Source organism: Pipra filicauda, unplaced genomic scaffold (assembly GCF_003945595.2).
Source record: "Pipra filicauda isolate LSUMZ 115617 unplaced genomic scaffold, ASM394559v2 scaffold37_size4185640_pilon, whole genome shotgun sequence".
Classification (NCBI taxonomy): Eukaryota; Metazoa; Chordata; class Aves; order Passeriformes; family Pipridae; genus Pipra; species Pipra filicauda.
In genome coordinates this window covers 410,528-438,110 of record NW_024104509.1, presented here as the reverse complement: position 1 = coordinate 438,110, position 27,583 = coordinate 410,528, and the positions used below count along the sequence as shown (strand labels likewise).

At 36.5% G+C, this 27,583-nt stretch overlaps 1 protein-coding gene across 10 annotated transcripts in view; it reads left to right on the top strand.

The window, feature by feature from the left end:
* The window catches only part of MCTP1 (multiple C2 and transmembrane domain containing 1), a 179,974-nt gene that overhangs the window by 36,764 nt on the left and 115,627 nt on the right, over positions 1-27,583 (top strand). For 9 of the 10 annotated variants that reach the window (XM_039384826.1, XM_027728986.2, XM_027728985.2 and 6 more), the window contains 4 exons: positions 4,100-4,138; positions 12,366-12,536; positions 14,098-14,228; positions 25,005-25,191. In XM_039384826.1, the coding sequence (XP_039240760.1) occupies positions 4,100-4,138; positions 12,366-12,536; positions 14,098-14,228; positions 25,005-25,191 (528 nt within the window). The remainder of the gene's footprint in view (positions 1-4,099; positions 4,139-12,365; positions 12,537-14,097; positions 14,229-25,004; positions 25,192-27,583) is intronic. The other variant, XM_039384827.1, reaches the window with a different exon arrangement.

Sequence of the window (27,583 nt, the reverse complement as noted above, 5' to 3'; positions counted from 1 at the left end):
GAACTGCAGTGAGGCTGTTTTGGAGGTCATGCATTGATGTGCAGGTAAAGGAAAAGTTTTTTGAGGGTGTGTTTTTGTGGCTGGAGGACAGGTCCTGTAGCAAAGTGCTATATTGACATTTCAGAATAATGTAGCTGTATGTTACAGGAAGATACATCTTCTTACACTGCATAAGAAATATTGATGCTGATGGAGGATAAGGTACTCCAAGTGGAAGTTTGAACTTAAATGAGACAAAATGGGGGGCCTTGTATATTGCCACCTGTCTGTGAGAGAGGTATTATTGCAAATGATTTTAAAAATAAGCAGTCAGTTTGACAGAGTAGTAGATTATTTTGTTTTGGGTGAAGCCTTGAGATGTGAAAAGAGATGAGAGAGAGATTTGATCCACAGAGGAACATTTTCTTCCTTATCTTTCTGGAAAAAAATTCTGATGAAATGCAGGTTTTCTGCGTACTGACTGATTAGGTGATCTTGGGAATTATAGCTGGAAGGTCCCATTTCCTCAGATCAAAACATTACATTTTTGGATTCAGATATCAATTAAGAATGTTAACATATACATATGTTCGTATAACTGTATGTAAAATTGTATTACACTGACTACGAAAGGGGAGTATTTATTTTGGAATCTGATGGACTGTGAAAAACAGTGCTTAAGTAGTTTATGATTGTGTTTTTCCAGTAGGAGAATATTGGACATAATTTCAATTAAAGGAAATTCAATATACTAGTTTCATAAGTAAGAACACAATATTAGATTTTGTGGTACATTTTACGTGAAGAAAATGCAGAAGTAGCCTGCAGTTATTAAATATTAATGTAAGAGTATGGGCAGGTGAACAAATCAAAATTTCTAGCAAATCTTGTCTCTGAATATCCTTGCCTTTTTCTGCCTGGTGCTTGTTCTAAAGACATAAAAATGTGAACATTTGAAGTAATAATCTTGTAACTTCTTATTTGAACTATGTACATAAATAGAAACATAGCATTTCTGAAGTTATTAGAAGTCCTATTCTTTTGATTTTTGACAAATGAAGGCAATCTGATTAGTTCTGATTTTTGAACAATCATAAATTGTGAATAAATTTGATTAATGAATTGTTCTTATAGGACAATAAAAATTAGAAAGTTTTTAATATTTGTGTCCATTTCCAGCCTAACACAATTAAGTTGCCATAACACTAGTTACAATAATTCATTTGCATTTGCTCTGTGCTTTAACAGTACATTAATGCAGCATTTTAATTTTATTGCCTTGAGAGGACAGATAACTTAGGTAACTACTGTAAACTAAAAAGATGTAAAATAAATAAATATGGGAAAAGTATGTATATATAAAAATGTTAAAATATGTGAGCTCTAAAAATTCATTAATTTAATTTATAAAAAAGAGTGTGTTTATGGTGTACTTTCTCTGTTTTTCCTTTTGATGACCTTTTGAATTTCTGCTTTTGATGACCAGTTTAAAAGAAGTCAGAACCAGCAGTTACTCAGTTTTTTTCTTGGACCTGCTCCAAAGAAGCTTGTTTTGTTTCTTTAATCTGATAGTGTTCTATTAGTATTCCCTTTGGATACATGTAGTGCAACGCATGCCGGTGTGCTGTTTGTAGCTACATGCATGTGTACAGGCTTCTTGCAAATTCTGTTTGGTGTTGTAGTTGTGGGTGCCACAGTGCATGTGAGTTTTTCTGTCTCTTTCTCCATCAACATTCAGTGCACGGATTTCACCACTGGAGAACTTCCAGTGACTGTGACTTCTTCAGAGCTGCACGTCACCCAGGTCTTCACTACAATAGCTGCTTCCTACCTGGGTCTTACAGGCAATTTCCAGCTGCAGGAAATGACAAAGTTGGTAGCTTGATGAGAACTGTTGTCTTGGAACCAGCAGAGATTGAGTTCAACTGTTCACTGCTGGCAGCCTAAGAGGCATAGAAAATAGAAAAAAGGAAGCCAAGTGCTACTTGGATGTTGTTATTTAATGAGATTAAAGTTCAAGGCATTGTTTTTTTCCTAAAATGATCTATCTTAATGATGCTTAGGTTTTTTACTTAATATGAAAATATTAACAACATTAATATGCTGTCAGTTTGTTTGCTGTATTAAATCTTATAATACACTATTACTATTTATTTGTTTGTTTGTTTGTTTTATTTGCCAGAGGGATAATAATACAATAGGAAAAAAAAGACAGAGATAGACTCAGGGCATGGAATATTTTCAGATTAAAAAATTCCACGTAGATCATTCATCCTGATCTGTCCTATGCTATGTATTTATTTTACTGGCTTCTAAGGGTGATTGCTATGGCTTCAGCTTATCTTGCTCTAGCTGGTACTGATACCAGTGTACTCAGCAAATACGGCATATGTTTCTGTAGCTACAACTCAAACTGAACTCCTCTGAGTTGAAAGAATCATAGAATCATAGAGTTGTTTGGTTTGGAAGAGACCTTAAGGATCATCTAGTTCCAACCTCTTCCATTAGACCAGGTTGCTCAGGACCGCATCCAACCTGGCCTTGAAAACTTGCCAGCATGGGGCAGCCACAACTTCTCTGGGCAACCTGTTCCAGTGCCTCACCACCCTCATGGTGAAGAATTTTTTCCTAGTATCTAATCTAAACCTACACAGTCAATTCAGCTGTTGGGCCATATTCTCTTCCTTGATCACAACCTGGTCTGAAGACTAGTGAAGCTGAGTTTGTGCTCTGACTTGTAGCTGTGTGGGATTCAGAAATGGCGAAGAAGAGAGAAGCTATGTTGTGCTGGACAGGACCCAGGAACTCAGAGATTTTCATCAGAGCCTTCTATGGGCCTCAAGCTGCTTAATTCTTACGTGCTTCTTCTGTAAAAATGAATTCAGGGGTTTTCTCCAGCTTTATAAAGCGTTTAGTATCTGTGTATATTTTCCAAAGTCACAGTGCTACAATTATCATTAACTTACAGCAAAGCCCTTGGGTTTTAACTGTCCATAGCAACTTAAAAAGCGTCCTCAGCAGCTTGTTGTTTTTCTTCTCCCAAAAAACTGTGTCTATTTGAAAAATTTCTGGATATTTCAAACATATAGATCCTACATATTTTTTTCTCATTTTAATTTTTCCCCATGATATAATTTAATTTATTAGTGAGGAAAATGTTTGCATTTCAAAATTTAGTTCCATTATCTGAAAAAAAAAGTGGTTTTGCAATGGTTAATAAAAAGAAACATTATATTTACTTTTCATGACAAAGTTTCAAAAGGAATTAATGTTCTTTGATTTATTCTTGCTCAGTGTCAATATCAGGCTGCTAGATGTTATTAAATTGTATAAAGTAATTTTTCTACATTTCCACAGAGCTGCTTAAGCAGCAGTTGTGTTCACAGATAAATTGTCCCCGATCTACTTGACCAGTATGTCTCCTTTATTTAATGATTTAGAATCTGTCTGTGGACACTTTGCCTCTCAGCATGTCAGAGCATGGTGTTTAGTAGTGCCAAGGTTTTACAGGTTATTTAGGTAATGGGACAGGGCAACTGAGATTTGGGATTTTTTGAGTGAAGGTATGACTTTGTTTTCTCCCTCATGTGCGTAATTACCAAACTAAGACATATTTTTGCTGCTGTGAAATGAACTAACAGTGATAACTTTAAGGATTTTGTAATAAATTCATGTTATCAAAGGACCCTTATGCGGGATTTCTATGTGGCTACACTTACGAGTTAAACAGTAGCATTCCAAAAAAATGGAGAACCTTATTATTAAAAAAAACTACTATTCAAGTATCAGTCAGAATTGTAATCACTATCAGTAATGGTACATTCATTTTTTTTCATTTGCTTATCTAATTCTGTTTTTCTGTCTTTCTTTCTTACAAGTTCACATAATGCATTGTCTCCAGAAATGAGATTTTCAGACCACCCAGAAAAGTGTGCCTGGGTGTGCAAAGGGCTGCTACTTGCCTGGATTTGTTTCACGCTTGTGTATCTGTTGCTGAATTGTACTTGTTGCTGTTTCAGTTGTAGTGGTGGTTAAATGTGAATTGTCCTGTTGGAGACAGTTGGCCTCCTTTTCTGTATTGCAGAGGAAAGGTAATTAAAATGCTTTATTTTATTTTCAGACAATGCTAATGAGGAAGAGTTGGAAAAGATCAAGTAAGGTAACTGTTATTTTTAGCATGTGGTCTTCTGGCTGTTTGTTTTTGGTTTTTTGTGAGTTTTTTTTTGGAACAACTATGATGTTTCACATGACATCTAGGACTGTAAACTTCTGGCACAGGATTCATTGTCCTTCAAAATGTGTTTTGTTGACCTTGTTTTTTGTTTCATCAAATCAAAATCATGAAACAGTTTTTTTAATGTAATTATAAAACCTGTCAAATTAGTTACAGCATTTTAACCTATCTTGAAGTCATCTGGTAATGGCCGACATGTCCTGATTCCTTTTCTAAAATCTTTATTTCCCATGTATAAACAGTTTCCTTTGTTAATGGGAACAAGGAATTCATGCAAAAGGATAACTTTCATTTTCTTATTATTTAGTCAATAGAGGTTTTGTGTGCTGTTTTCACAGTGATGCTAGTCATCCATAGGTGACAGTCATAGCCACGCTTTAAAAGAGCAGAATGCTTAAGGAATCATTCTTGGTGTCCAGTTTATAGAGCTCTTTAGATGCCTCTTCAAGCAAATTCAGTATCTGGCTTTTCGCCTCTTAGGAACTGATAAAAAAGGAGCAGTGTATGCTCTTTTCCACAGGGGAAATGCTGAGAGTTTTACTATAGTGGAATACAACCAGTTTTTACCTTTCTTTTTTGCTGTATGTGTCTCCAAAGAGATAAAGAAAATGTATATAGTTTCTTAGTAGCTTTCTGGCCAGTCTTACCTAATGCTACCATTCTGTTTAAACGTTTTAAGCCTTCTTACTATTTGTATTGACAAAAATAAAATTGAAATTTTTTGAAATCTCGAGGTGGTGTGGTAGATCTGGGTTTTTTTGAGATGTTACTATGTAAAGGTGTTAAAATGAGAAAAAAAGTGAAATAGCTATGTGTAATGATTGACTTATTTTGTAAAGTTATTTACTTTTCTAGCATATTGATGCACAAATTTAAATAGAAGGTTGTTAACAAACGATGTTGTATATGCTGCTCACTTGACAAATATTTGCACACTTTTTAATCTTTAAATAGTAAAAGAGAGCAGTGTTCATAATTCTTCGGTTATGGATGGATTTTTCACAGTTTGCTTCTGGATGCAGGACAATACTCTATCTCTGTTTCCTTTTTGAAATTTCAGAAGCAAAGATATTTCGTGAAGTGATGATGTATAGTATTTTGATTCTCATATAGTTCATGTAACTTCATGAAATATCTAAGGTGTTCAGACTCCTGAAGAGATAAGGAAGAGCTGTGAGAATGGTGAAGGGTACAACTGTTTTCCATCATGACAGTGATATGTTAACTCTTGATGTGCTAAATATATGTTTGTTCTCATACTTCAGATTACAAATTGACGAAACTATGAGCTTCAGTAATCCTGAATGAATGGCACAGCATGATAATTGGGAATTCTTCACAGTTCTTCAAGTGAATTATTTATTCCTGTTCTCCTCTGTTACATTCATTTCATAACTTTTCATTCAATAGTGGCATTTTTGCAAATCGGCCTCCGAGCTCATACTCCAGGTGGAGTCTCACCAGAGCAGAGTAGAGGGGGAGAATCACCTCCCTCAACCTGCTGGCCACACTTCTCTTGATGCAACTCAGAACACAGTTAACTTTCTGGGCTGCAGCAACATATCACTAGGTCATGTTGGGCTTCTTATCTACCGACACCACCAAGTCCTTCTCCTCAAGACTGCTCACAATCTATTCTCTGCCCAACCTGAATTTGTACTTGGGTTTACCTTGACCCAGGTGCAGGACTTTCCATTTAGCCTTGTTGAACTTCTTGATGTTCACATGGGTGCCCCTTAGTCACAACTGAGAAGCTACTTCTGATTAGTTACAATTGGGCATAAAAGCATGCATTTATTGCCTAAAGCAAGTGAATAAAATTGATTTTTAATTTGCATTTAGATAACTATATTTGCTTTAATTCAGCTTTAGAAATTTTTGCATATACTTTTAAACTGAAAAATAGAATGTATGAACATTTTAAACAAGAATGAATTGCAAAATGTATGGCTTTCAGCTCCTAACTGCTGACTGTTTTAAAAATTTCTTTTAGAAAGCTTTTCTGAAAATATGTGTGTTCCAGTTGCACAAACTAAATACCAAGACCTATGGCCTTAATAACTGATGCTTTTATGCCCGACTCAAAATATTTACTTTCTGTGGCTCCTGATTTGCATTTTCTTAATACCAAAAGCCTTATGAAGCATTTTTTGCTGTTTTAAAATTGAAACAAAATGCTTTTCCACTGAAATTAGATGTCTCTTGAGTAGAGAATAACACTGTAAATAGCAAATCATGGTATAAATATTGCAGAGACAAACATAAGCATAGAGTTGTATGATATTTCTTAATTCAAGTAATTTACAGTCAGTTCAGTCTTTCAACCAGAATCTTTCAGCCAAAATTCTCCGGAATTTCAGAATAGATGGTAGAATTCCTGCATTTGGGTTTTTGTGAAGAATCTTTTAAAACCGAGAAAATATACTTGTTTTTTGTAAGCCATGATGTTCTAGATGTCAGTTTATCAGCTGTAAATGGTGCTTGAAGGAGAACTACTATATATTGAAATAGAAGTAGAAAAGTCAGAATAGGTACGCCTGTCTGCTAGACATGTGATTATAAAAATTATGCAAATATTTGGTGAGGCTTACATTTGCATTAATTGTATGTGAGTGATAACAGCTGACCTAGTTAACAACAAAATCAGCATAGTAACACTTTGGCATGGGGGTTTCTGGGTTCATTCCAGAAATTACAAAAGTACAGGGAGTTTCCATAAAGTATTGGTGGCCACTGTCCTTCTGTGTATCACATTCACATCAGCACTGGGACTCGGTGACACTGGTTGTCCAGGGCACTAACAGGATCATCAGGAGACCCATTGACTTTCACATATTGCAGGCACAGTTTCCAAGAGGAATTGCTGGGAGAAGGACAATGGAGAAGGTTAGGACTGTACTGGCACAGCCTCTCTGACAGCTCCTTCTGCACACTGTTGTCCTCTATAAATATTTCCACTCTTTCCCAGAAAATGCAGGTCAGAGTGAGTGCCACAGCCTCCTTTATACTACACCTGAGCTGCCTCTGGCAAGTGGACTTAAGCCAAATTATTCCACTTAAAACCCCCACAAAAATATATGAAATGCTGCAAAAGTGTGAGCTCTTGTTACTGTAGTGTCATGACAACATTGCTCTACAATGGCAGTATCCAGTTGTTAGAGCAAACACCATAAACCAGATTTAACATGGCAATTATAATGAAAATACACAGGGCACAGGGCAATGTAAATTTCACAACTCCAAAAATTTTTATAAGCTTCACTTACGGTTAAAATATCCTAAAATGTTAAATTTAGTTGATAGAAAATTAAGAGAAATGTTTTTTCATATTGCAGTCATTATCAGTAGCAGTCAATTTACAAAACCAGTTTAGTCACAATGAGCAAACATTAAGAAGGAATCATCATGATCCCACTGATGGCATTTTTGTAACTCGGTGTCTGTATGTTGATGACTTCTGCAAGGTGTCATACTTCGTATATAGTTTCTAATATAGGAAAAGCATTGCAAATGCACGTGACTGTCCCTTGGTTTTTTCATCGTGTGGTCCATAGAACTAGCGGCTGTATCTATTGATATTCTCAATCTTTATTTTACATGTTTTATCCAAGTCATGTAAGCCTCCTAGAAACTGGGGGAGGAGAATTCTGTTTACTTGAATTTGCAGCAGTCATTTGTGACACTGGCTTTGATTCACTTTACCGCATTTGTACACCTACCCTCTGTTCAGTGATGGAGAGAAGTATTGTTCTTTTTTATATTCTTTCGCTAGTTTCTTGATTGATATTTTATTTAAAGCTTCCAAGCCAAAGTTATTTTTTGGATAGAGATGCCATTGCAGGACAGAAGGCTGCATTATTGATTTGGTTTTTAAAACTTTTTAGTAAGTTTGTGGTAGGCACACTTCTATTTTTATCTGTTGTGTTCAAGGACACAGAAGAGCAGTGTGTCCTAGTGGTGTGTGTACCAAGGAGGAGATTTTGTAAAAGCAGAGTCTGTTTGCATGGGCACAAGCACATGCCAGTGAGTTAGGTGGTACTTTGCAGGGGATGAGGGCTGATCAATGAAGAAGTGAGATCGTGCTGGGAGAGGACAGTGCGTGGGGTTTCTCCAACTCAGTATGGGCTCAAATTCCAAAGGTCACTTAGATACCCAAAGATAAATGTAAATATTTAGGGGATTTTGAAAACCACCTACTAAATGCATCTCTTCTTTTGATGAAAGTAACACTAACTCATTGAGAATGTGGTCTTGATGAACCTGAGGTAAATGCCCAGATTCTGACTAACCCTAGTTGTTTTCCCACCCCTTAATGTTACCCAGATATACATGAACACATGCAAAACATTGAGTCATGTTATAAGGTTATCTTTCAGCTCTGACATTTGGCTAACTATATGAAACCTACAGACAGTTCTGTATCAGAAGATTTTCTGCTGTTAATGCCCCTAGCCCACCCACTGCTCTACATTTAGACAGAATAAGTGGAACACAAATAAAAGCTAAGTTTATCGCATCAGAAGGTGCTGGGTTTGCATGCTCTTTATAGTAGAAGCATTAAAGCGCAGTGTGTGGATATGAAAATATGTGGGGTTTTCTTTCACGGGTAGCTGTAAGCATCCTTTGATGTGAAAGATTCCTTTTCAGAAGTCAAATTTTAATTTCCTTTTTGGGAGAGTGAAAACCTCACTGCATGCAGGCTGCAACCTTCCCACCACCCCTCTCTCTTTGGTGTGTTTAGAACACGTCAGACAGGAGTTGCCATTCCTGTATCCTGCGTATAAATTCTCAAAAATGTGAATAATGTGAATAATAATCCCACATTAATGACAGTTGATTATGGACTGAGATTTTGACTTTGCTTCTTTTCATGTTTTGGCATTATATATGAAATATGTAACTTCCTACCTATTTACAGATAAATGAAAGGTTGTGTGGTTTCTTCGTGACTTTTTTTCTGTTTGTGTCAGAAGAGTGAATCCAGGCAGCAATAATCATGACATGCTTGCTGGGGGAAAAAAGTTACCTAAGAATTACTCTTGAGAAACATCCTTCATAGGAGAAACTGAGAAAGATACAGACTCATTTCTTTGTTTTATTCTCATGGTTTCCCTTCTGACTTTGTAGTCAACTCACTTTGGGCTGGATTTTACAGACGTTTCTTAGCTACTTAAAAATGTACCTAGAAATGTACCTGTCTCACACTGTGACATTGAATTCATAAGGGAAGAACTCTAAAAGGTGAAATCAGTCTTGCTTTTTCATTTTTTTCATCTCTTAGCTTTTTTGTCAAATTTGACTTGAAATCTAAACATTCTTTTTTTTTCATTTTAACTTCCTACAAGAACCATTATATGAAATGAGAGGTTATGTTAGTATATGTAATTTCTGAGGATAAATGTGACTTTGACTGGAAGGAAAGCATGTTGGATGCTCTTCAGTCTCGCTTGGAAACAAGAAAAGTGCCAGCTGGAAATTATTCTTGCTGGAGAAGGCCACATAGCCCATGCCTTTCATGTCCAGGAAATCTCAATAGCTTTAGCTCCAGCGAGCTGTACCTTGACTTCCAGTACATCTCCCTTTTGCTGTGCCTTGGATCTGTGTGTTACTGATAAAAAAGAAAAGAGCGCTGTTGTGGTCTACATTTCCTACCTTGAAGAAGAAACAGTCACAACCAACCCATACCTCTTTTGGTAGCTGCTGCTTTTCTTCCAGCATGTTGAGACATAGGCTCTGCAGCTTCACTATCAGTGAACACTGCTGGGCTGCGCAAGGTGCTTTGATCGCTGTTGACCACAGAATGTGTCTTTGACTCAGGAGGGCTTCCTCCAACAGCATGTGAATGGTTGTTCTCGGGGTTCCTGCCTGACTCTTGTAAACTCCTGTCTTACCTGTCTGTCATTTTACCTCCAGCTCTTGGGCATTTAGATCTTGCCTTGCCACCTTTTATGTAAATTACCCCCTACTAGTTATGAAACATCCTACTGGTCATAAAAATCCAGCATGCTTTATAAGGTGGCAGGTGCTCTAATGCAGCAAATTATTTTAAGAGTTGTTGAAACTGTGGAATTCAGATCAAATATACTCTCTATATTATTCAGTGTCTCATTGGTGATCAGTGAAGTAGACAGCGGTGCTGTGGTGCTTAAGGTTTACGTCAAAAGAGTTGTGAATGCAAACTCAAGCTTATTTTCCATGATAGTATCCTCAAAATCATGTGGATACCCACTCAGCTCTCAAAAAACCCCCAAGAATTGTGTGCAAAGTAAGTCTCAATCACTGCATCTATCCCAATATAAATATATTCCTAAACATGCATGGTCTTTTCTTCTTTCTGTACTCTCATCACCTTATGTTCAGGATAGAGTCAATGTTGATTATTTACTCTCCAGTATTTCTTTAGCTCTAAGCCTTCTAAGAAACTGGAACAAGAATTAAAAAAATCTACCACTTCTTCTTAAGTCAGATCTTTGGCAATATAGACTGTATTCCCCCAATGAAAGGGGTATTTGTGCCAAGGAAAAGTTTTAGTTTATGTTGTGTTCCCAAGTTGTAAATGAAGTATCTTCTCTGGCAAGTGATTTTCCCAGTTGTGCACTAATTTTTGTAGAGTGTCTGCTTTCTGATGTCCCACTGCTGTCACATGTTAAGTTAAAGGTTATTCCAAAGGTTATTCCTTCTTTGCCTTCGTAGAAACAGTAGGTTTGTGAGAAGTTTCTCTGCAGTCAAATCCTTCGCTTCAGGAAGAGAAATCTTTAATAAATATAGTGAAATATTTTGGGAGTAACCATGCTATTTGTGATGAATAACCATTAGAAAACATAAATATATGCCAATAAAATATCTGAAATGCTGCAAAAAGCATGTTAATCAGATTTGCTCCAACCCCAGTGGCCTCAGTCCTCATGTATAATACTTCTCTCTGGTGAGTGCAGGTTATAATCCAGGGATTGTTCTCCAGTCTACTTTTTATCATTGTCTCTGGGTAATAAGGTAAAATTCTACCAGGGACACCTGCACAGCTGTAACAATCCAGCTGTATTTACCATCTAAAAGACTCAAGCCAGATTTGCACTGAAAACCTCCTCCAGGGGTACTGGAGGTCTGCAAATGATGAAGCCAGCCATGCAGGTGTGATTTCTGAGCTCATAAAGCTTTTGTTACCCAAACTACATTGCAAAATGAAGAAAATGCATATATTTGATATATTTACACCAGCGTATATATAAAGACTAGCTTTTTTTTGATTCCTAGAAAGAATAATTTGTGAGATTAAATATTGTTTAGCTATCCAGTGTTCTGATTATAGATAAAGTAACCTTGAACAAATAAACTTTCAGAATAGAAGGGAGAGCCTTTGGCAACATTGCTTCTCAGATGCACCCAAGACACGTTTGCCTTCTTTAGGAGTGCACAGGTGATTCCCCAGTTCTGATACCTTGTAGGTTAGAGCAAACTGGAGATGATCTTAAATTACTCGAGTTTATAGCCTCTTGCTCACCCAACCCCCAGTGGAGTTCATTAACGAAATGAGCCAACTGTTTTGTGTGTGACTTTTCTTTTAACCCACAAAATCTGTGGCCAAGGGTTTGCAGTCTGCAAGTTTCTGCACAATTCTGAACGAAGGTTCTGCAACATTGTTTAGAAACTCTTGAACTTATGTGGTGATATTTAATGAATGTTTCTGAGAATACCGTGTCATTTTAGAGGCTGAGATACAGGAATTAATATTATTCCAATGAAAGTTTTGTATTGTCACTGGTTTTTTCTGTTTATTTTAATGTTTATTCAAGTTCATTCAGTCATATACTACTAATAGAAGAGACTTTGCAACATTTATTTGTATTCTTATCAGCAGAGGGAGAAGTGAAGCAGAAAAAACACCTTTTTGTTTTAATGCACATTTCCTTAAGTAGCATTTGTTCTACTTGCTTCTTTCAAAGCATTATATGACATTATCTGCTTAATTGTCACTGTTTTATTTCTTTCCAAATTATTCTGTGCAGTATTGTTTACATATGGATTATCCAGTAACTTCAAAATGGCTTAAAGTGGTTGTTTTAAATTCCTGGTTATGTGAAATTGAACACTGAAAAACAGGGGAAATTTTTGGAGTTGTGTAAACTAAATTTATGCTTTTGTTTCCCTAAAGTTTCAGACCCAGAGCTTACGTCTCTCAGACCTGCACAGAAAGTCTCAGCTATGGAGAGGAATAGTTAGTGTTACCTTAATAGAAGGTCGTGAACTTAAGGCGATGGATGCAAATGGACTAAGTGATCCGTATGTGAAGTTCCGACTTGGGCATCAGAAGTACAAAAGCAAGGTAATTTTAGCTGTGACTGAAAATGTTTTTGAAATGCTTCATTCCTGTTTGGGTTTTTTTACCTTTTATGACTTTCAGTAGTGATGGAGATATATTGCTGTAATAATCAGTTGCCAGAGCACCTGGAGCTTTGTTTGAATGTTTCTTTTTATGTCATTATAAACAAAAGTAGTACTAGATGGGGGAAAATGTAGCACTGAAAAATTTGGGTGCACCAAAGGGCACACCTGATATTCTGTACAGACTGTATTGGCTTTTATTTCTTGCAGGAGTCATTCATGAGAGGGGAGAGATGCAGAGTGATTGTGACAACTACTTTCCAGGCTTGATGCTGGTTGCTTCTTGGATCCTTTGCATTGTCTTATCCTCAAATCATGTCGTGCTTATATTCTCACTTTCCTCTTTGTGTTCTTACAGCAAGTTTCATTAAAATTTTCTTTATGTATGAACTTCACAGGTAGAGAGGATTAATCAAGGAGACAATTTATGTGGGAACTTTCTTGGCTTTCTTGCTATTATTTTTTTATTCCCCTGGTCCCTACTGTTTTGAAAATTGCTGTTTATGGAAGATGCTTGGACCACCAATGATGCACATGACCTTCCTCTCTCAACAGCAATGATGACCACTGTGGTTTTCACAGCCAGACAAAGGAGAAATTGAAGAAGAAGCCAGGAACATTTAGTTGCTGTATTTGCAGAGCTCTGAACCTGCATTAGTGCCTCTTAATCTGAAATTAGAAGAAATCAAATTTCATGCTTTTGTGAATAAAAAATTTTCATAATCCTCTCTGAATTTTCTGTTGTTTCAAGCCAGTAGAACTGGTGGGTGTAAGAAGTAGTGTTTCCTTAATAGGGAAGGTACTAGGCTGTTTCTTGCTCAGGACACGTGTGACTACTGTGAATGCTGTTTTTGCATTTTGGTAGAAAAATCTGTAAGCTTTTCGTTCTGCACAGTGTGGTCAGAAGTACATGGACTGAAATCCATTGAAGTCAGAAGTAACCGGACTAAAAATGATTGAGAAAGCTGCTTTCATCTGGGTTTTAAATGAAAGGAAGTAAAATACAGTTTTGGAAAAAAAAAATTTTATTCCATACAAAGTAAACCATAGTATCATATTTCTCCCAGTATCACTGCAGCTAGGGAAAAAGGACATGATAAAATTGTTTGTTTAAGTACATACAGTCACCATCTACTTGTCATTGCAAGTGCTTTGTTTTCTTTTGGGCTCAGAGACACAACTTTACAGCTAACTGTCACTTAAGAGAGGACATAATTCTACAGAGAAATGGCTCCATTCCCAGGGCAAATCGTTTGTTCAGGAGGCTTTTGAAGGTGGACAGGTTGCAGGATTTTGGAGGTTGCTGTTAAGTCAGAGAGGCATGAGAGAACTGGCCAGTAGTCTTTTCCTAATTATACTATTTTTTAATTCTCCCTGCTTGAGATACTGATACTGCAGACAGAAAAAAACTTCCTGAACAGAGTCTAAAGATCAAATTTACAGTTCAAGAAAGTGTGTGCCTACACTATGCAATATGACTTTCTTTTTTGATCTCCTTTCAGATTGTGCCAAAAACTTTGAATCCTCAGTGGAGGGAGCAGTTTGACTTTCATCTCTATGAAGAACGAGGTGGAATTATTGATATTACAGTGTGGGACAAAGATGCTGGCAAAAAGGATGATTTTATTGGCAGGTTTGTGCAATTCCAGCCTTCTTGTTCCCTGGGGCTCATTAAAATGAGCCTTGCTGTTGAAACTATTTCTTATGACCATTTGGTCTTGCTTTTGTTGTGTGGTTTGTTTTTTTTAAAGTTCGGGGAGAATTTTCTGCAGTGTCCCAGTACAGTTTGCTGCATTGATGTAATTCTTTACTTTGATGATGTAAAATAATTTTTACTGACCAGTAGATGGCAGCTTTTACCAATTAATAGATTGAGGTTTTCAAAAAAAAAAAAATCCCCCATTTAGAGCAATTGCCAAGATGCAGGAGGTTCCATACAGCAACATACAGTTTGGAGGAGAAATAACTCTTTTGACTTGTAATAGATGCATAAGACCAAATTTATGTATCAATCTATTTGGTAAATGAAAATAGAGTTGAAAGACTGCACATATCTTTTGGGGCAAATAAATAAGATCATTCACCTAATTTATATTCAGGAAAAGAAATAGTATGTATTTGTGTGGCTATACTCCATTTCAGAGAGTAGGAAGTGGCATTAACTGGTAGCTAATCGGGAAAAAACTGTTTGTGCTTTTATGTTCTATGAAGTAGCTGCTATTTGGAAAGCTCAGATGTTTTTTGCATCATACTTTCGTTGATATCCATACAGTCATTATAATAGGATTAAAAATTATTAATCCTATATATTTTGGTTGTTTGTGAGAGTATTGGTTGTAGGTGCTTTCACTAGGGCATTGATACTGTTAACTAGCAAGAATACTTTTTTTTTTGTGATTAAAATCAGGAATGGAAATCCCACAGACCAAGCCATGTATTTTTGTTGTCAATATGGCAATGTTTCTACTGACCTTTTCCTCCCTCGTGTTCCATTTAAGGTAATGGCTTTCTTTATCAAATTAGGTGAGCTGAATAATATTCTGTGTTTATTTCTTACTATAAATTCTGCAAACTCAAAATGTGTACAGAGTCTGTTGCAAGCAAAAAACTTTAATATTGACAAAAACACTTTTCAAAAATACACACAGTAGGATTTTATTTTATATGATGAAACTCCATAACATATATGGTAGCAATAACTGTTTTTCTGAACTGGTGTAATCATTTAGTCCTATGTTGACATATTATATACCTTGGGAAATTATTCCTATTTTCTTCATTATTTTACCTTCTTATCCAAAAGATGGTGAAGCTTTCATGTGTGATTTTTCATAACACCGTCATCCAAGCAGTACTTGCTGAAATCTTGCTGCTCTTGATTTTTGTAACCTCTCTGTCAGTGTATGTATAGTCCCTCTTAAGTTTGTCCTTTCAGATACTCTCTCATTTCACCTTCTGTTGGTACCTTATCTCTGGATAATGCAACCTGCAAACAAATTCCTTCCCATGAAGATTTCCATGAAAAATCGTCATTTGTCAAGCTCAATCTGAATACAAAAATAGGTCTTAATATTTCCCCTCCCTGATATTCTTTTTCAGTCATTGTGGATAAAAATCACCAACACCTGACAGCTCCACTTAACACTGACTTCTCTTTCCCAATTTCTCCTTTAAAGGCTGCTTCGAAAAACTGGAAATACCTTGGTGCACACATTACGACTTGCTCTTTGTGTGTGTGTGTGTTATGATAAGTGTAAGTTAATTTTTAAAAGCATGGCTGAGTTGTGCTCCATGACTAAGGCTCTATGCATCTCAAGGCACATGTATATTTTAATTCATATTCCAGAAGAAGTGATAATGAGGCTGTGGGAGGGAAACAAAAGACTTTGTGGTAGCATTCTAGCATTGGTCAAGAATGGAGAGTAATTCCTTTCATCTTCTTGCTTGAATAATGTGCATGCAGCAGCTGTAATATTATATAAGAATATTTCTATTAAATGCAAATGAAAACAATTGTTTCTTGAAGATGTCCTGCTTGGCCAAAGAATAGTTAGGGAGAAGGCACACTTGATTGAATAGATCCTATTCATTGAGGGAAAGAACAAACCAAATTGAGAAAACAGAAGAAAAGGTTTCCCAGGTGGAAGGTTGAAGGGCCAAATTCCAGGATCTTCATGGAAAATAGTACAGGAGACCTGTGTTTTTACTCTGCTGAGCTCAGTTACTGGCAAATTCTATTCCAAATCAGAATGCCATAAACTCTCCTGGAATAATACCATGTTTCAGCTGCACTTTTGTGAAATAGAAGAAGTAGGGAGTCAGGGACATAGACGTCTGTGGACCTTGTATATTGTTGTACTTGTTAGGCTAGAGCATGGTAAGGACCAGGTGAAAGCTGGGATTGTGACACAGTGGCAACAGCATGTGTGCTCAGATTGCGAGGGCTTGGGTTTGCTATATATTTCTGAGGGTGAGAAGATGCAGGAAAAATGTTCAAGAAGCCTGAAGACATGGAATTGAGATTCTGGTTTTGGGGTGACATAACAGGAGGACAGAAGTGGAAGGGGTAGCTTGTAAGAGAGAGGAAGATGTTAAGACGGTGAAAGTAATGGCATTTCATCCTAGTTGAGAAAAGGAGAAGAGAACATCTGTCGCATAAGTAGCATAAAGCTCTGTCTTCATCTTGATGCCCACACACGTTCAAAATGGCAGTTCCTGAAATGAAATGCTAACGGGTTGATTTCCATTCTTAACTTGGAGCACTATGGGTTTATAAAATTCATTTGAGTTTCAGCTGTGTGTGTTCTCCGTTGGAGTTCAAAGGCTGTAGCACCTTGTGAACTTCCATCTTAGAATATTCTAAAACAATCCCCAAACCCTGGAACCAATTCAGTGTTTATTTCGAGATTTCAAAATCCTGAGAAAAGACCTCATTCAAAAGCCTTGAGGAAAATATATTTCCAGTCATGTGCTGATTTGTATGAGAAAACACCGATCTTGATCACAACTGAGCTTCATGTTACAGAAGTGAAATACTGGCATTCTTGTGAATATAATTTTTTTAAAAATCAACCAGCATTTCAGGACCAAGTACGTGAGGTCAAGAAGTTCTTTTTATGGAAAGCACCAGGAGCTAAAGCCACACAGCATTCAGATAAGCATGTAGACTTGCATAAGCAGTATTACTTGTTTCAGCTGTTAAGTAGAAATACATATGTATGTGTATATATACTGTGCAATCTGAGTACATTTAATGTTCACATCTTTTTGCTATGAACAAGTAATTTATGTTCTGTATCAAGTCAGTATGCTCCTGTGATTAAAAACATACACTGCAGTAAGGTTGTGTAGGTAATATTAAGATCAAAATGAAGGTGAAGTGATTTTAATTGTCATGTAATTATTTAAATTCCTTATCATTTGTGTTAAGGTGATTCTGACTGTCACCTTTACGATAATCAGTTAATAAATCCTCATGATTGTTACACCTTTGTGCGTAGCAGTAATCTGAACAAATTGGCTGCTGACAGCTGCAATAAATTGCCAAGAATGAGTGCTGTCAGAGAACAAGTTGTTTCTGTGAACATACAGGATAAGTAGATCCCATGTCATGCAGTTTTATTCAGCTGAAGTTATTTGCAATCCAGTGCAGCAGGATTTATAACATTATTTATTGGTATGAAAAAATACATATTCATCTTTAAAATTACATTGACTTTTGCTCTTATTTTGTGCAAATTAAGAAAAAAAGACCTTGTGTATAGTATGTTCATTAAGGCTATGTATTAATTTTATCTGTAGCAAACTGAAATTTCCCATAAACTCTCTAAATATTGTCATGAAAATTCAGATTGATTTAGTGACCATCCGTATAATGGATGTTATGAAATAAAAAAGTTAAAATATTGAAAATTAAGTATTTAGGTTGTCAGTACCTAATTTGCTATGTCTTGTCTGTTTAGTCTTTCCTCAGTTACAAAGGTATAGAGTTGTGGATGTACAAATACTATAGGCTTTTGGTTGTACATAAATACAGTCAATATGCAACTACAATTCTGTGATTAATCTGAAAGCACTGGGATATGCTATCAAAGTTCTAAACTAAAGTGAGATTTTATTTTAAAAATATAAAATTATAATATTTATGGTTTGGGGTTTTTTTTCCCCACTGAAATTTGCATAATTTCACTATGGGAGACTGAGCATTATCATAGAGAACTGAGTGATGCTGTAAAGCTGTGTATGGGTACTCCAACATGCATATAAAGTTGGGTGAGGGGCACACGAAATATGCTACTGCAAGTGTTTCTTCCCAGATTTTTTTCTAGAGATCTTGTGGAGACTGTGATAAAATACCAGCAATTTTCTTTTTTAAATATTGTTGCCCGAGAAAAAGGCTTTGAACAGTATTTGTGAAAGTCCATAGTAATTTTGAAATTGCCAAATCTTGGCAGTTTTCTCGATTTTGCAAAACTCTGTAGACAAGATGACTTCCTCTGGAATTGTAGAGAGAGCTTTATTATGCCAGCCTTTCAGAAATGTTTTTCACATGGTAGTTTGAAAATTTCTGCACGTCGAAGTAACATTGAAAGGATGTATTGTATTAAAAATGTAAACATAGTGGTCAATACGCTGTTGTAATTTGAGATTTGAACTCTGTGTGCATGTGAATTACACAGCAATTCTGTGCAAACATAGACAAGCACACAACCAACAGCCTGTCTGTATAATTGTTTGTTGATTATACATGATGACTAAAGTTAAATTATTGCAGATGCATTTCTCGATGTAAAATAAAGATTTTGCCTGAAGCATTAAAATCTAAAAATGCTACTGCCAGGCCTGCCCTTGAAAAATCCTAGGATGTGCTGAGCCATCTCCCTTTCTGATTGTTGTTAAAAGGAGCTAGGTGTAAATACTGCATCTCCAAATCTGGCCTTCAGGTATTCCACACCTTAACTAGTCCTATCTCTGCACATCTTTACTAATGCAGAGGCATTTCTGTTCTGTTAGAAGGCCAAAAAAATTTCAGTTTTCGTTCACAAATCTTCAGAAACTTTCTTTTACTGGATACTTTATTATTTAAAACTCTTACTGACATTTGTTATTGTCACATTCTATTGCGAAACTGATAGAATTCCCCAACGTATTCTGAAATACAGAATGTTGCATACAGGCTGGACTGTTTATGGATCCTGCTTCTGAACCTATGTCTTCCTGCATATGGAAATGTACTACTTGAAGAGTGGCAAAATAGGAGGAAGAGAGAAGGAATGGGTGCTTAGACATGAAGAGCATGACAGTGTGTAGAAAGTGGTGAAGGGTGCAGATAGGGTTTTGTGAGGATTTCTGAAGGGCACAGATTGCAGCTGTGAAAAGCCTCCTACAAAAGTTCTTGGACCAACTAGTGAGGGAAGAACCATATAGGGAGACATAATGTTAATCAAAAAAATAGGCTTGTTTAGCAGATGAAAGTGTTAATTTTGTTGCAAAGAAATTGCATTGGTGACAGCACTGTCAGTCTGTAGAGTATGGCTGTGCCACAGGGACAACCTAGGAAATATCACATCATAAACCATTTTTAAGTACTTTTTTCTGCCTGTGCAATTTCAAAAGTAAATCTGTAGTTTTATAATGAAGAGCTGTGCTTACAAAGAAGCTAATCTATCATTTCAAAGTTGAAATTTTTGTGGCACAGACTGTATTTCTTTTAGTAAGCAGTAAACACTTATTCTGTATTCAGGAATTGCTTGGTGACTGGTGAGATTGTCCTGTGTTTTGTGTATTTCTGTAGACATGACTTACTTACCCAAAACTGCAGGGCTCTTTCCTACATTCCAGGTGTTGCTACCTGGCAAATGAGAGCATTGTTCTCCATGTCTTGCTGAGGTCTGTCGTCCCAGCTTCCCTGGGGTCCACTCCAGCTTCCCCTGCTCACCACCATTCTTGTCCTCAGTCAATGTCCTATTTAGCTGAGTTACACTCTCCAATTCCTTTGGGAGCTTTCCTGGTTTTCAGTCTATCATCTCTATTGAACACCTCTCACAAGCATCGTGTGAAGTCCATTATTTTATTTCATTTTCATTATCTTTACAGTTAAAAATGTCACACTCTGATTCTTCCAAGAAGTTCACATTACTGCAGTCAACACTGAGTATTTCTGAGATGTGTCATTTTCTGTCAGTGCTTCGCAGAATTTTCCCTCTCCTTTTGTTCCTTGGTTTTATTGGAACATTTTACTCTGCTCATAAAGGATGTGGAGTCTCACTAATTGTAGCAGTTCATGCCTCGCTGCTTCTGATGTGTGTCCAGCTCAGTTCTAATTGTGGAATCATACAGTTTCCTCTCCTTGGCATCCTTTGGAGCAGCACAGACCTGGATCACAGTGGAGTTAAAAGGCTGTGTTCCTGAACAAGTCATGATGGTAATTAAGTTGCCTGGTTTGTAGCCAAGTGGTGCTTTTCTGTCCCTAACACTTAGGATTGTGCCAGTTCCTCTTTTATGCTTTATTTTGTCATGTGAGAAAATGATCTCACTATCTGCTGTCTCTCACTTGCCTGGCCACCTGGCTTTTAAGAGGCCTTCTATGTCATGTTGCTACCTTTGTAATTCATTCATTAGCAAGGATATTTCACCAGGGTGCCAACGCAGTCTTACATTCCAGGTTCTGTTAGAACTAGAGAGGGGAGGTGATTTTTACCTGTTAGACATGCTGATAATAAAATACTACATATAGTTCTGCCTTCCACACTTTAAAAAGGATGCAGGAGAATTTCACTGGATCAGAAAAGTTACAAAAAGTCATTTGAGGGCTGCAGGAGATATGTTCCTAGGAAATGTATAGGGAGCAGAAGATGTTTAGCATATCAAAAGGAAGATGAAGAAGATATATGATTATAGCGTATGAGTACCTTCACTAGAAGAAAACATGAAACACTAAAGGCTTTTTCAACTGGGTAAAGAAAGGCATAAAAAGAACCAAAGGCCAGATATATTCAAATTAAAAATAAATCTGAAATATATTTCTGAAAGTTTAGACGATTAACACACTGAACACAGTTTCAGACAAGTGGTAGATTCCCCTTGAACCTTCAAATTTTCCGCCATGGGAGCTGTACCCTGTTTCTGAGCAATTTGTATCTGTATCTGTAATAACTTTGGCACACAACCTTGATGCATTTGCATGGTTTTTCTCCCCTCTGATCTCTCAAGGCCTGAAAATCCAAATATACATGGTGCCAGGGAATGTTCACATGCAGAACTGATGGGGGGGAGCATGCTCCTAATGCCTCTTTCTGAGGGGTCAGCCAGCCACAGTGGTGGTTCCAGTGCCCCAGTCCAACACTTGCAGTGCTGCCAAGGGATCATACAGCATGGAAGATGCAGAAATATTCAAACTACCCTAAAAACTACAGTTCTCTCTCTGATTTGATTTATAACCATGCTTGGAAATCTGTCTATGGAGTTAATGGCAAATTTTTTGCTGTAATTCTTCAGGCTGACCTCCTTACAGGTGGTGAACTCTTTTCTTTCAGCAGCATCATGTAAGTAATAATTCGTTAAGAAACTGGATTGTCTGAAGTTACTACTGTCTCGTGCTCTCAGTGTGACAGCTGCTGGTCATATGAAACTTATGGCCTTCTCAAAGTGGCTGTAATTTTTCATGGTCCTCAATTTGAGAAAACGAGACAAAAATTTCTCACTCATTCTGCACCACTTTCTGGTAACATTCAAGTTCACCTTCATCCTCAAAGCATCTTTGTTCTCCATGGAAACAGTTGTGGGTGACAAATGTCTTTTAAGAGAACATCTTAACTGATATAAGTCAGCATTGCTAAAGCTTTAAAGATTGGAATACTTGTATATACTGTCAGTAAAATGTAAAGGAGCATTGTCGACTTGAACTTTCCAAAGTTATTTACATTTGGAAAATTGATATTTTCCAAACAGATACTTATCTTTAGAAGTATTTTATTAACTTCAGTCCCTCTAAGGAAATGCAGTAGAAAAAGGAGTTTTGTGGTTTTCCTATTGGTGTCTGTCAAAGTTATTCTAGGACAGGGTTAGTGTTTAGGTAATGCCTTCGCTTTTTTGGTCCCATACAAAGATCTGGTGAGGAAAAAGTAGATTTTATTTTTTATTTTATATTTTAGGAAAATTTGGCATAAGAGCAAACAAAGTTGATTTTTTATCATGAAAAATTCAACTACTAATGGGAAAAAAATTGCAATTTCTCTTATAGTGTCTGTAAATTGTGAAGTCTTATCATTTGTCTGAAATGCATGTGTTGTAGATGCACTCACGTTACGCTGGATGCTCCTTGAGCCTTGGCACCTTTGAATTAGACACATGCGAGCTTCATGCCCTGTAAGGCCAAGGTTGAGAGGACCTGGCAGAGAGTGAGAAATATGCTTTCACCTGACTGTGTACGCACAGGGACATTCTTAACCTGGACTTCTATAAAGTGCAGTGGTGACACTCCTTAATGGAATAACTCTAGATTTTTATCAAATTATCTGAGAACTCTTCAGAGGATATTTTCCGTTTAAAATGATTAAGGCTTGCACTGGAAAAAAGTTTCCAGAGCATTTCCTACTGTTTGTATGATTTTAGGAAATAACAGGCTGGTGATGGACTGTTCATGGAGATTTATCAAGCAGTCGATAGAGACATACTTCTCAGGTAATTTGTTCTGCTGTTAGGAGTATTTCATAGCTGTAGGAAAGGAGCATAGATAAAATTGAATTGTCAGTTGCTTCTTTTAGCCTAAATAAAAAATAACATGATAATGTTGCAAAAGTCTTGTAACTTCAGGAATTAGAGAAATTGTATCTGTAGCTCTGATGTAAACCCTGAAATTTAACACTCATTGCATTTTTCTGGTGAATGTAGGTGGGTTTTTCTCCAGAGGGGTTAGTTATTGTTGCCTATTTTTGAATGAGGACTGGATTATTTCTGCATTACTAGTATCATAATGACTTTCTGATTCTTTTACTGACTTTGAGTTTAGACTGGTTCTTTAAATGATTATTGGTTGGAGTCTCAATATTGTTGCTGAGCCCTACTTTTGAGGGATATCTGTTTTGAAATAAATTATCAAAGAATATTTACGACCAGGAGTATTTTAACCTCCTCGAGCTTTGAATGCTTGATTATAATATTTTTTATCTTAAGGAGGGCTTTATATTTCTCCCTGCATCATAAACAAAAATTGGGCAGTCTATGTACATATGCAAAACTTGTATTGACCATCAGCCTGCATTGACAGCAATAGCTTTTCTTTTCCTTACTGTTGTTAATTTAATTTCTCACTCCTTATCATCTGAAGGGTTCAAAATAGAAGGTAAACATTAAGCTCAGAATGCTACGTGAGTTAGAAATTTTTTCATTGTAAGATAATTCAACCTTATTACCATATGAACTTTGCAGTAGTTTAGACAGCTGCACAACAGACAGTAAATGTTTTTAAAATAATAAAAGACAGTTTTCCTGTAGCAAATCTAATCTGCTTATGATAGCACAATGCTCATTTTATGAGGCTGCATTTATTCTCATAATTGACTGTTTCTTGTCCTTAAATGGCTATTTATTCAGGTCTGCCACCTTTTTCTCAGTTTATTGACCCTGTGGTGACCACATTATTTTTTCTTCAAAATCAATTGACATTTTATTAAAAGAGTTTGCTAGATGTTTAGTTTAGTGAGTTAGAGGCAAATAGTACATGTCACATGCCAGCTTGTCACATTAAATAATCACAGTTGAAAGGAGAATATTCAGTGGCTAAAGTAAATATAGAATATACGCATTTATTTTATTTCAGTATTGTTACTGTTTTTAGAATAATGAGTTTTGGCAAAACTCATCTTGGGATGCTGTAAGTATTCCAAATAGTGCTTTTTCACAGAAATTTCTGTGCAATGCAAGCTGGCATTACGTTGACATGGACACTGAATTTCTATACACAGAGTGGCAGTCTAGGAAAGTTGAAACTTGTGCATTATACAAATTAAAATATTAAAACTTCTAAGCTGTGCACTAATTACTTACCCTAAGGTATTACTGTTTTATTTAAAAGGTCATGGTCAACTCTTTGATAGCAGTGATACTGTTTTTCTTTCCATGCTTTGCCTTGTATTTCTAAAGACGTTGCGAAGCTATTTCTGCTGTCTGGAATGTATAGAGTCATTCTTCATTAGTTCAGTGTATGGTACAGCCAGAGTTATTCAGAAAGGGATCAAGCAGGGCGGATTGACTTCAGCCACTCTGCGCAGTTATAAGCAGTCCCTGCTCATTACAAAGTGAGACATCTTATTATATACGGGGTTGTGGCATCAGATTTTATCCTGGCTGCCTGCATGAAGCTTTGACCCTGAGCCACACACAGCTTACTGCAAGAGAGCTGAGCTTTTCAGGTAGTGCTCAAGTTGAATTTTTCTATGCTCAGTCATCTTAATGCCATCACAGTTAAATCCACACAGATTTTCTTTTTTTTTTAAGAAAAGATTTTTACTGTCATTAGATGAACAGTATCAAAAATGTTCACATCAAAACTTATGTTTTGTCTTTATACCAGAGACTTAATTATAAGTAAAATTTGCATCTGAAGATGAATTTTTTGAAATTCTCTTTGTGTTTGAGTAAGACCTGTTAGCTAATCTTATCTCTAGTGTCTGTACATTCTTTTTAATATTTATTGTTCACTTCAAAACAGGTTGTGTAGCCTTAGGGAAAAAAAAAGGTCAAAAAAGCAACATGGATTAAAGCTGAAGATAAATTTAGAATTTTTTCCAGAAGCTAGGAGGGAATTTCTTCTTACTCGGGTTTTTTTGTCCATTGAATGCAGGTAAGCCAATGTGCTCTTGTTTGATGTAAGGAAAACCACATGCTGATGCAGAATGTGTGTTTCTAGATGCCAGGTTGACCTGTCGACCCTGAGTAAAGAACAAACCCACAAGCTGGAGATGCCACTAGAGGAGGGAGAGGGATACCTGGTGTTGCTGGTCACTCTCACAGCCTCAGCTGCAGTCACCATATCTGACCTCTCCGTTAACTCCCTGGAAGACCAGAAGGAGCGAGAGGAGATACTGAAGAGATATGTATGAAGTTCTCTTTCACCCTTTGTTTGCAAAATGTTTGCCTATATAAAAAATAACTATCATGACGGTAAAAATCTGAATATATCTTTTATATTCTAAGAACACCTTGCCAATGGCAATAATTTAAATCAGTTACTAATACAGAAATAGTTACGGCTGGTACAGGTAACATCAAGAGGGCTACAAATGCTCTTCATACAGTAAAGTATTTTTTACATGGTAATTCAACTATTTATGACATAAGATGTCATATAAGGAAGTTAATTTTACTGCCTTGCATGTAATTTTTACTAGGCCCAAAGTACCTAAGGGGTCACTCAGCGAATGTACACTTCCTAGTGATTTTTTATGCCAAATAGTTTGAGTTGCCAGTAGTTTACAGCTTTTTTTGAACATCTGTTAAAAGGCAAGAAAACTTTTTTTTGGCCTTCATATTAGAGGCTGAAGCAATATTTTAAATCATCAAACTAATTGTTTTAAACAGTATTTCCATTTCAAAATATTCTGAAGCAAATTATTTCCATTTCCCAGCATCCTCACATTACACAGTATCTGTAATTTTATCAAAGCAACAGAGAGGGGAGCTCTTACTCCAGCATTTGCTAGTGCCTGAATCCCTAAAAGTAACTGTTTCACTATGCATGGAGAAAGAAAGAAAAAAAACATGCTATTTCCACTTACAATTACAAAGCTTTTATTGTACAATGCTGCCAGGTGTTTAGAAAGGCTTCTCTAGACACTCAGCCATTAAACCAAGCTCTGACTAACAAAGAGCTGCTTAATTTATTTCCAAGATTTTAAAATATTCCTATTCCATGACTGACATCCTTTCAATAACTGAATTTAATAAAGATGTACCTTATCAGGCTGTGCAGATAACATGAAGTGCTAGTACTAATGCTGTACAATATTCTTCAAACAGATTAGCAGGATGTGGGCTTCAGCAAATTTATTCTGGCTATCTCCACTGAATCAGCTGTCTGCTAATGCTTGTACAACTCATACACCAATAGTGTTATCATAAACGCGGTTTAATAGAGGTGACTTAGAGAGGCTAAATATAATATTCCTAAGTGAACTGAAAGCTAAGGTATTGTCCACCATCTTTGAAAAATAATTACAATTAAGAGAGTTATTGCACATTTTGGAATCCACCAAGACAGTCTGTGGTTGTCAGAATAGATGTCTATAAGTAGAACAAATTTCTGATGGATGTTTTTGAGGTGACATAGTTCTTGCTACCAAGAGCAACAATACCCTATTTCTGTGGATTATTCTGTGTGGTGATATGGCAGACAAGTGATACTGATGGTTTTGATTATTTCAGTAGCAGTACAGAAACATGTTACGACTGTGTACTACTAATCAGTTTTCTTAAATTCTCATTTTTTTGTCCCCAGTGTAAAGCATAATTATGTGTAATAATATTGATCTGCTTTATTCCTGTTTCTTGCATATGCATCGATATGTGTCTTTTCTTACATTACTGTATGCGTTTGAAAACGTTGATATTTTAGGACAGTATTCATATTGCAAAGGTGTGAATTTCTCATTATGTGTTTCTGAAAATTGTGGCTTCTACATACCTTTTGGATAAATTCTACTGTTTTTATTAAAATGACCAGCAGAAGAAAGAAATTACCAGGGTTAACACAATTCAAGTAGTTTATTTTCACTGATGTTCAGTTTGTCTTTGGTATTCATATCTCCACTTCAGAATGAATACAAGGGCAACATGTGCAATTAGCAAGACCTACAGTTCCCCACTGAATGGCTGTATTTTTGGTTTTATTTTTTGTCCTCTTAAAAAAAATCTAGCTTCCATTAATGTATTTTGCACCCTTTCTGCAGCCAAAAACAGTTAATGAGCTGACCTTGCCATCAGATCAAATAGCCTTAAAAAATTACTCTATTACTGTCATTTAACCATTTGTAGCTGAACATCAGAGCCTTACAAATTAAACAGGCATTATTGTTTGAACCATTATTTTACCACAATTGCCTGAAAAGATTAATTCCTTTTGGGGTGAAGAGGGGGACGCATTAATGGGTACAGACCAAGAGAGATTGTATGACCTTTTCAGAACTGGTGTGCTGAACCCAGGGTCCCCCTTGTCACAGTTTAAAAACCAGAGGAGCTAGTTTAGAGAAGTTGTTAGCATTCCATTTTTATTATGACATTTCACAGTCGTCTGATTTAATGTCCCTTGACCGGATTGTCCACTGTGAGACGATGGGCTTGAAATGTTATTTAGAGCATTGATAAAAGGTGAGCAGTTCTAAGATGACAGCGAGTCATAAGGCTGGTGGTGTGACATTAATTTTCTCCATAACAGAGATGGAATAAGACGTCATGGTGACAAGCTGTCAATCAGTACTGGCCCCTTAGTGT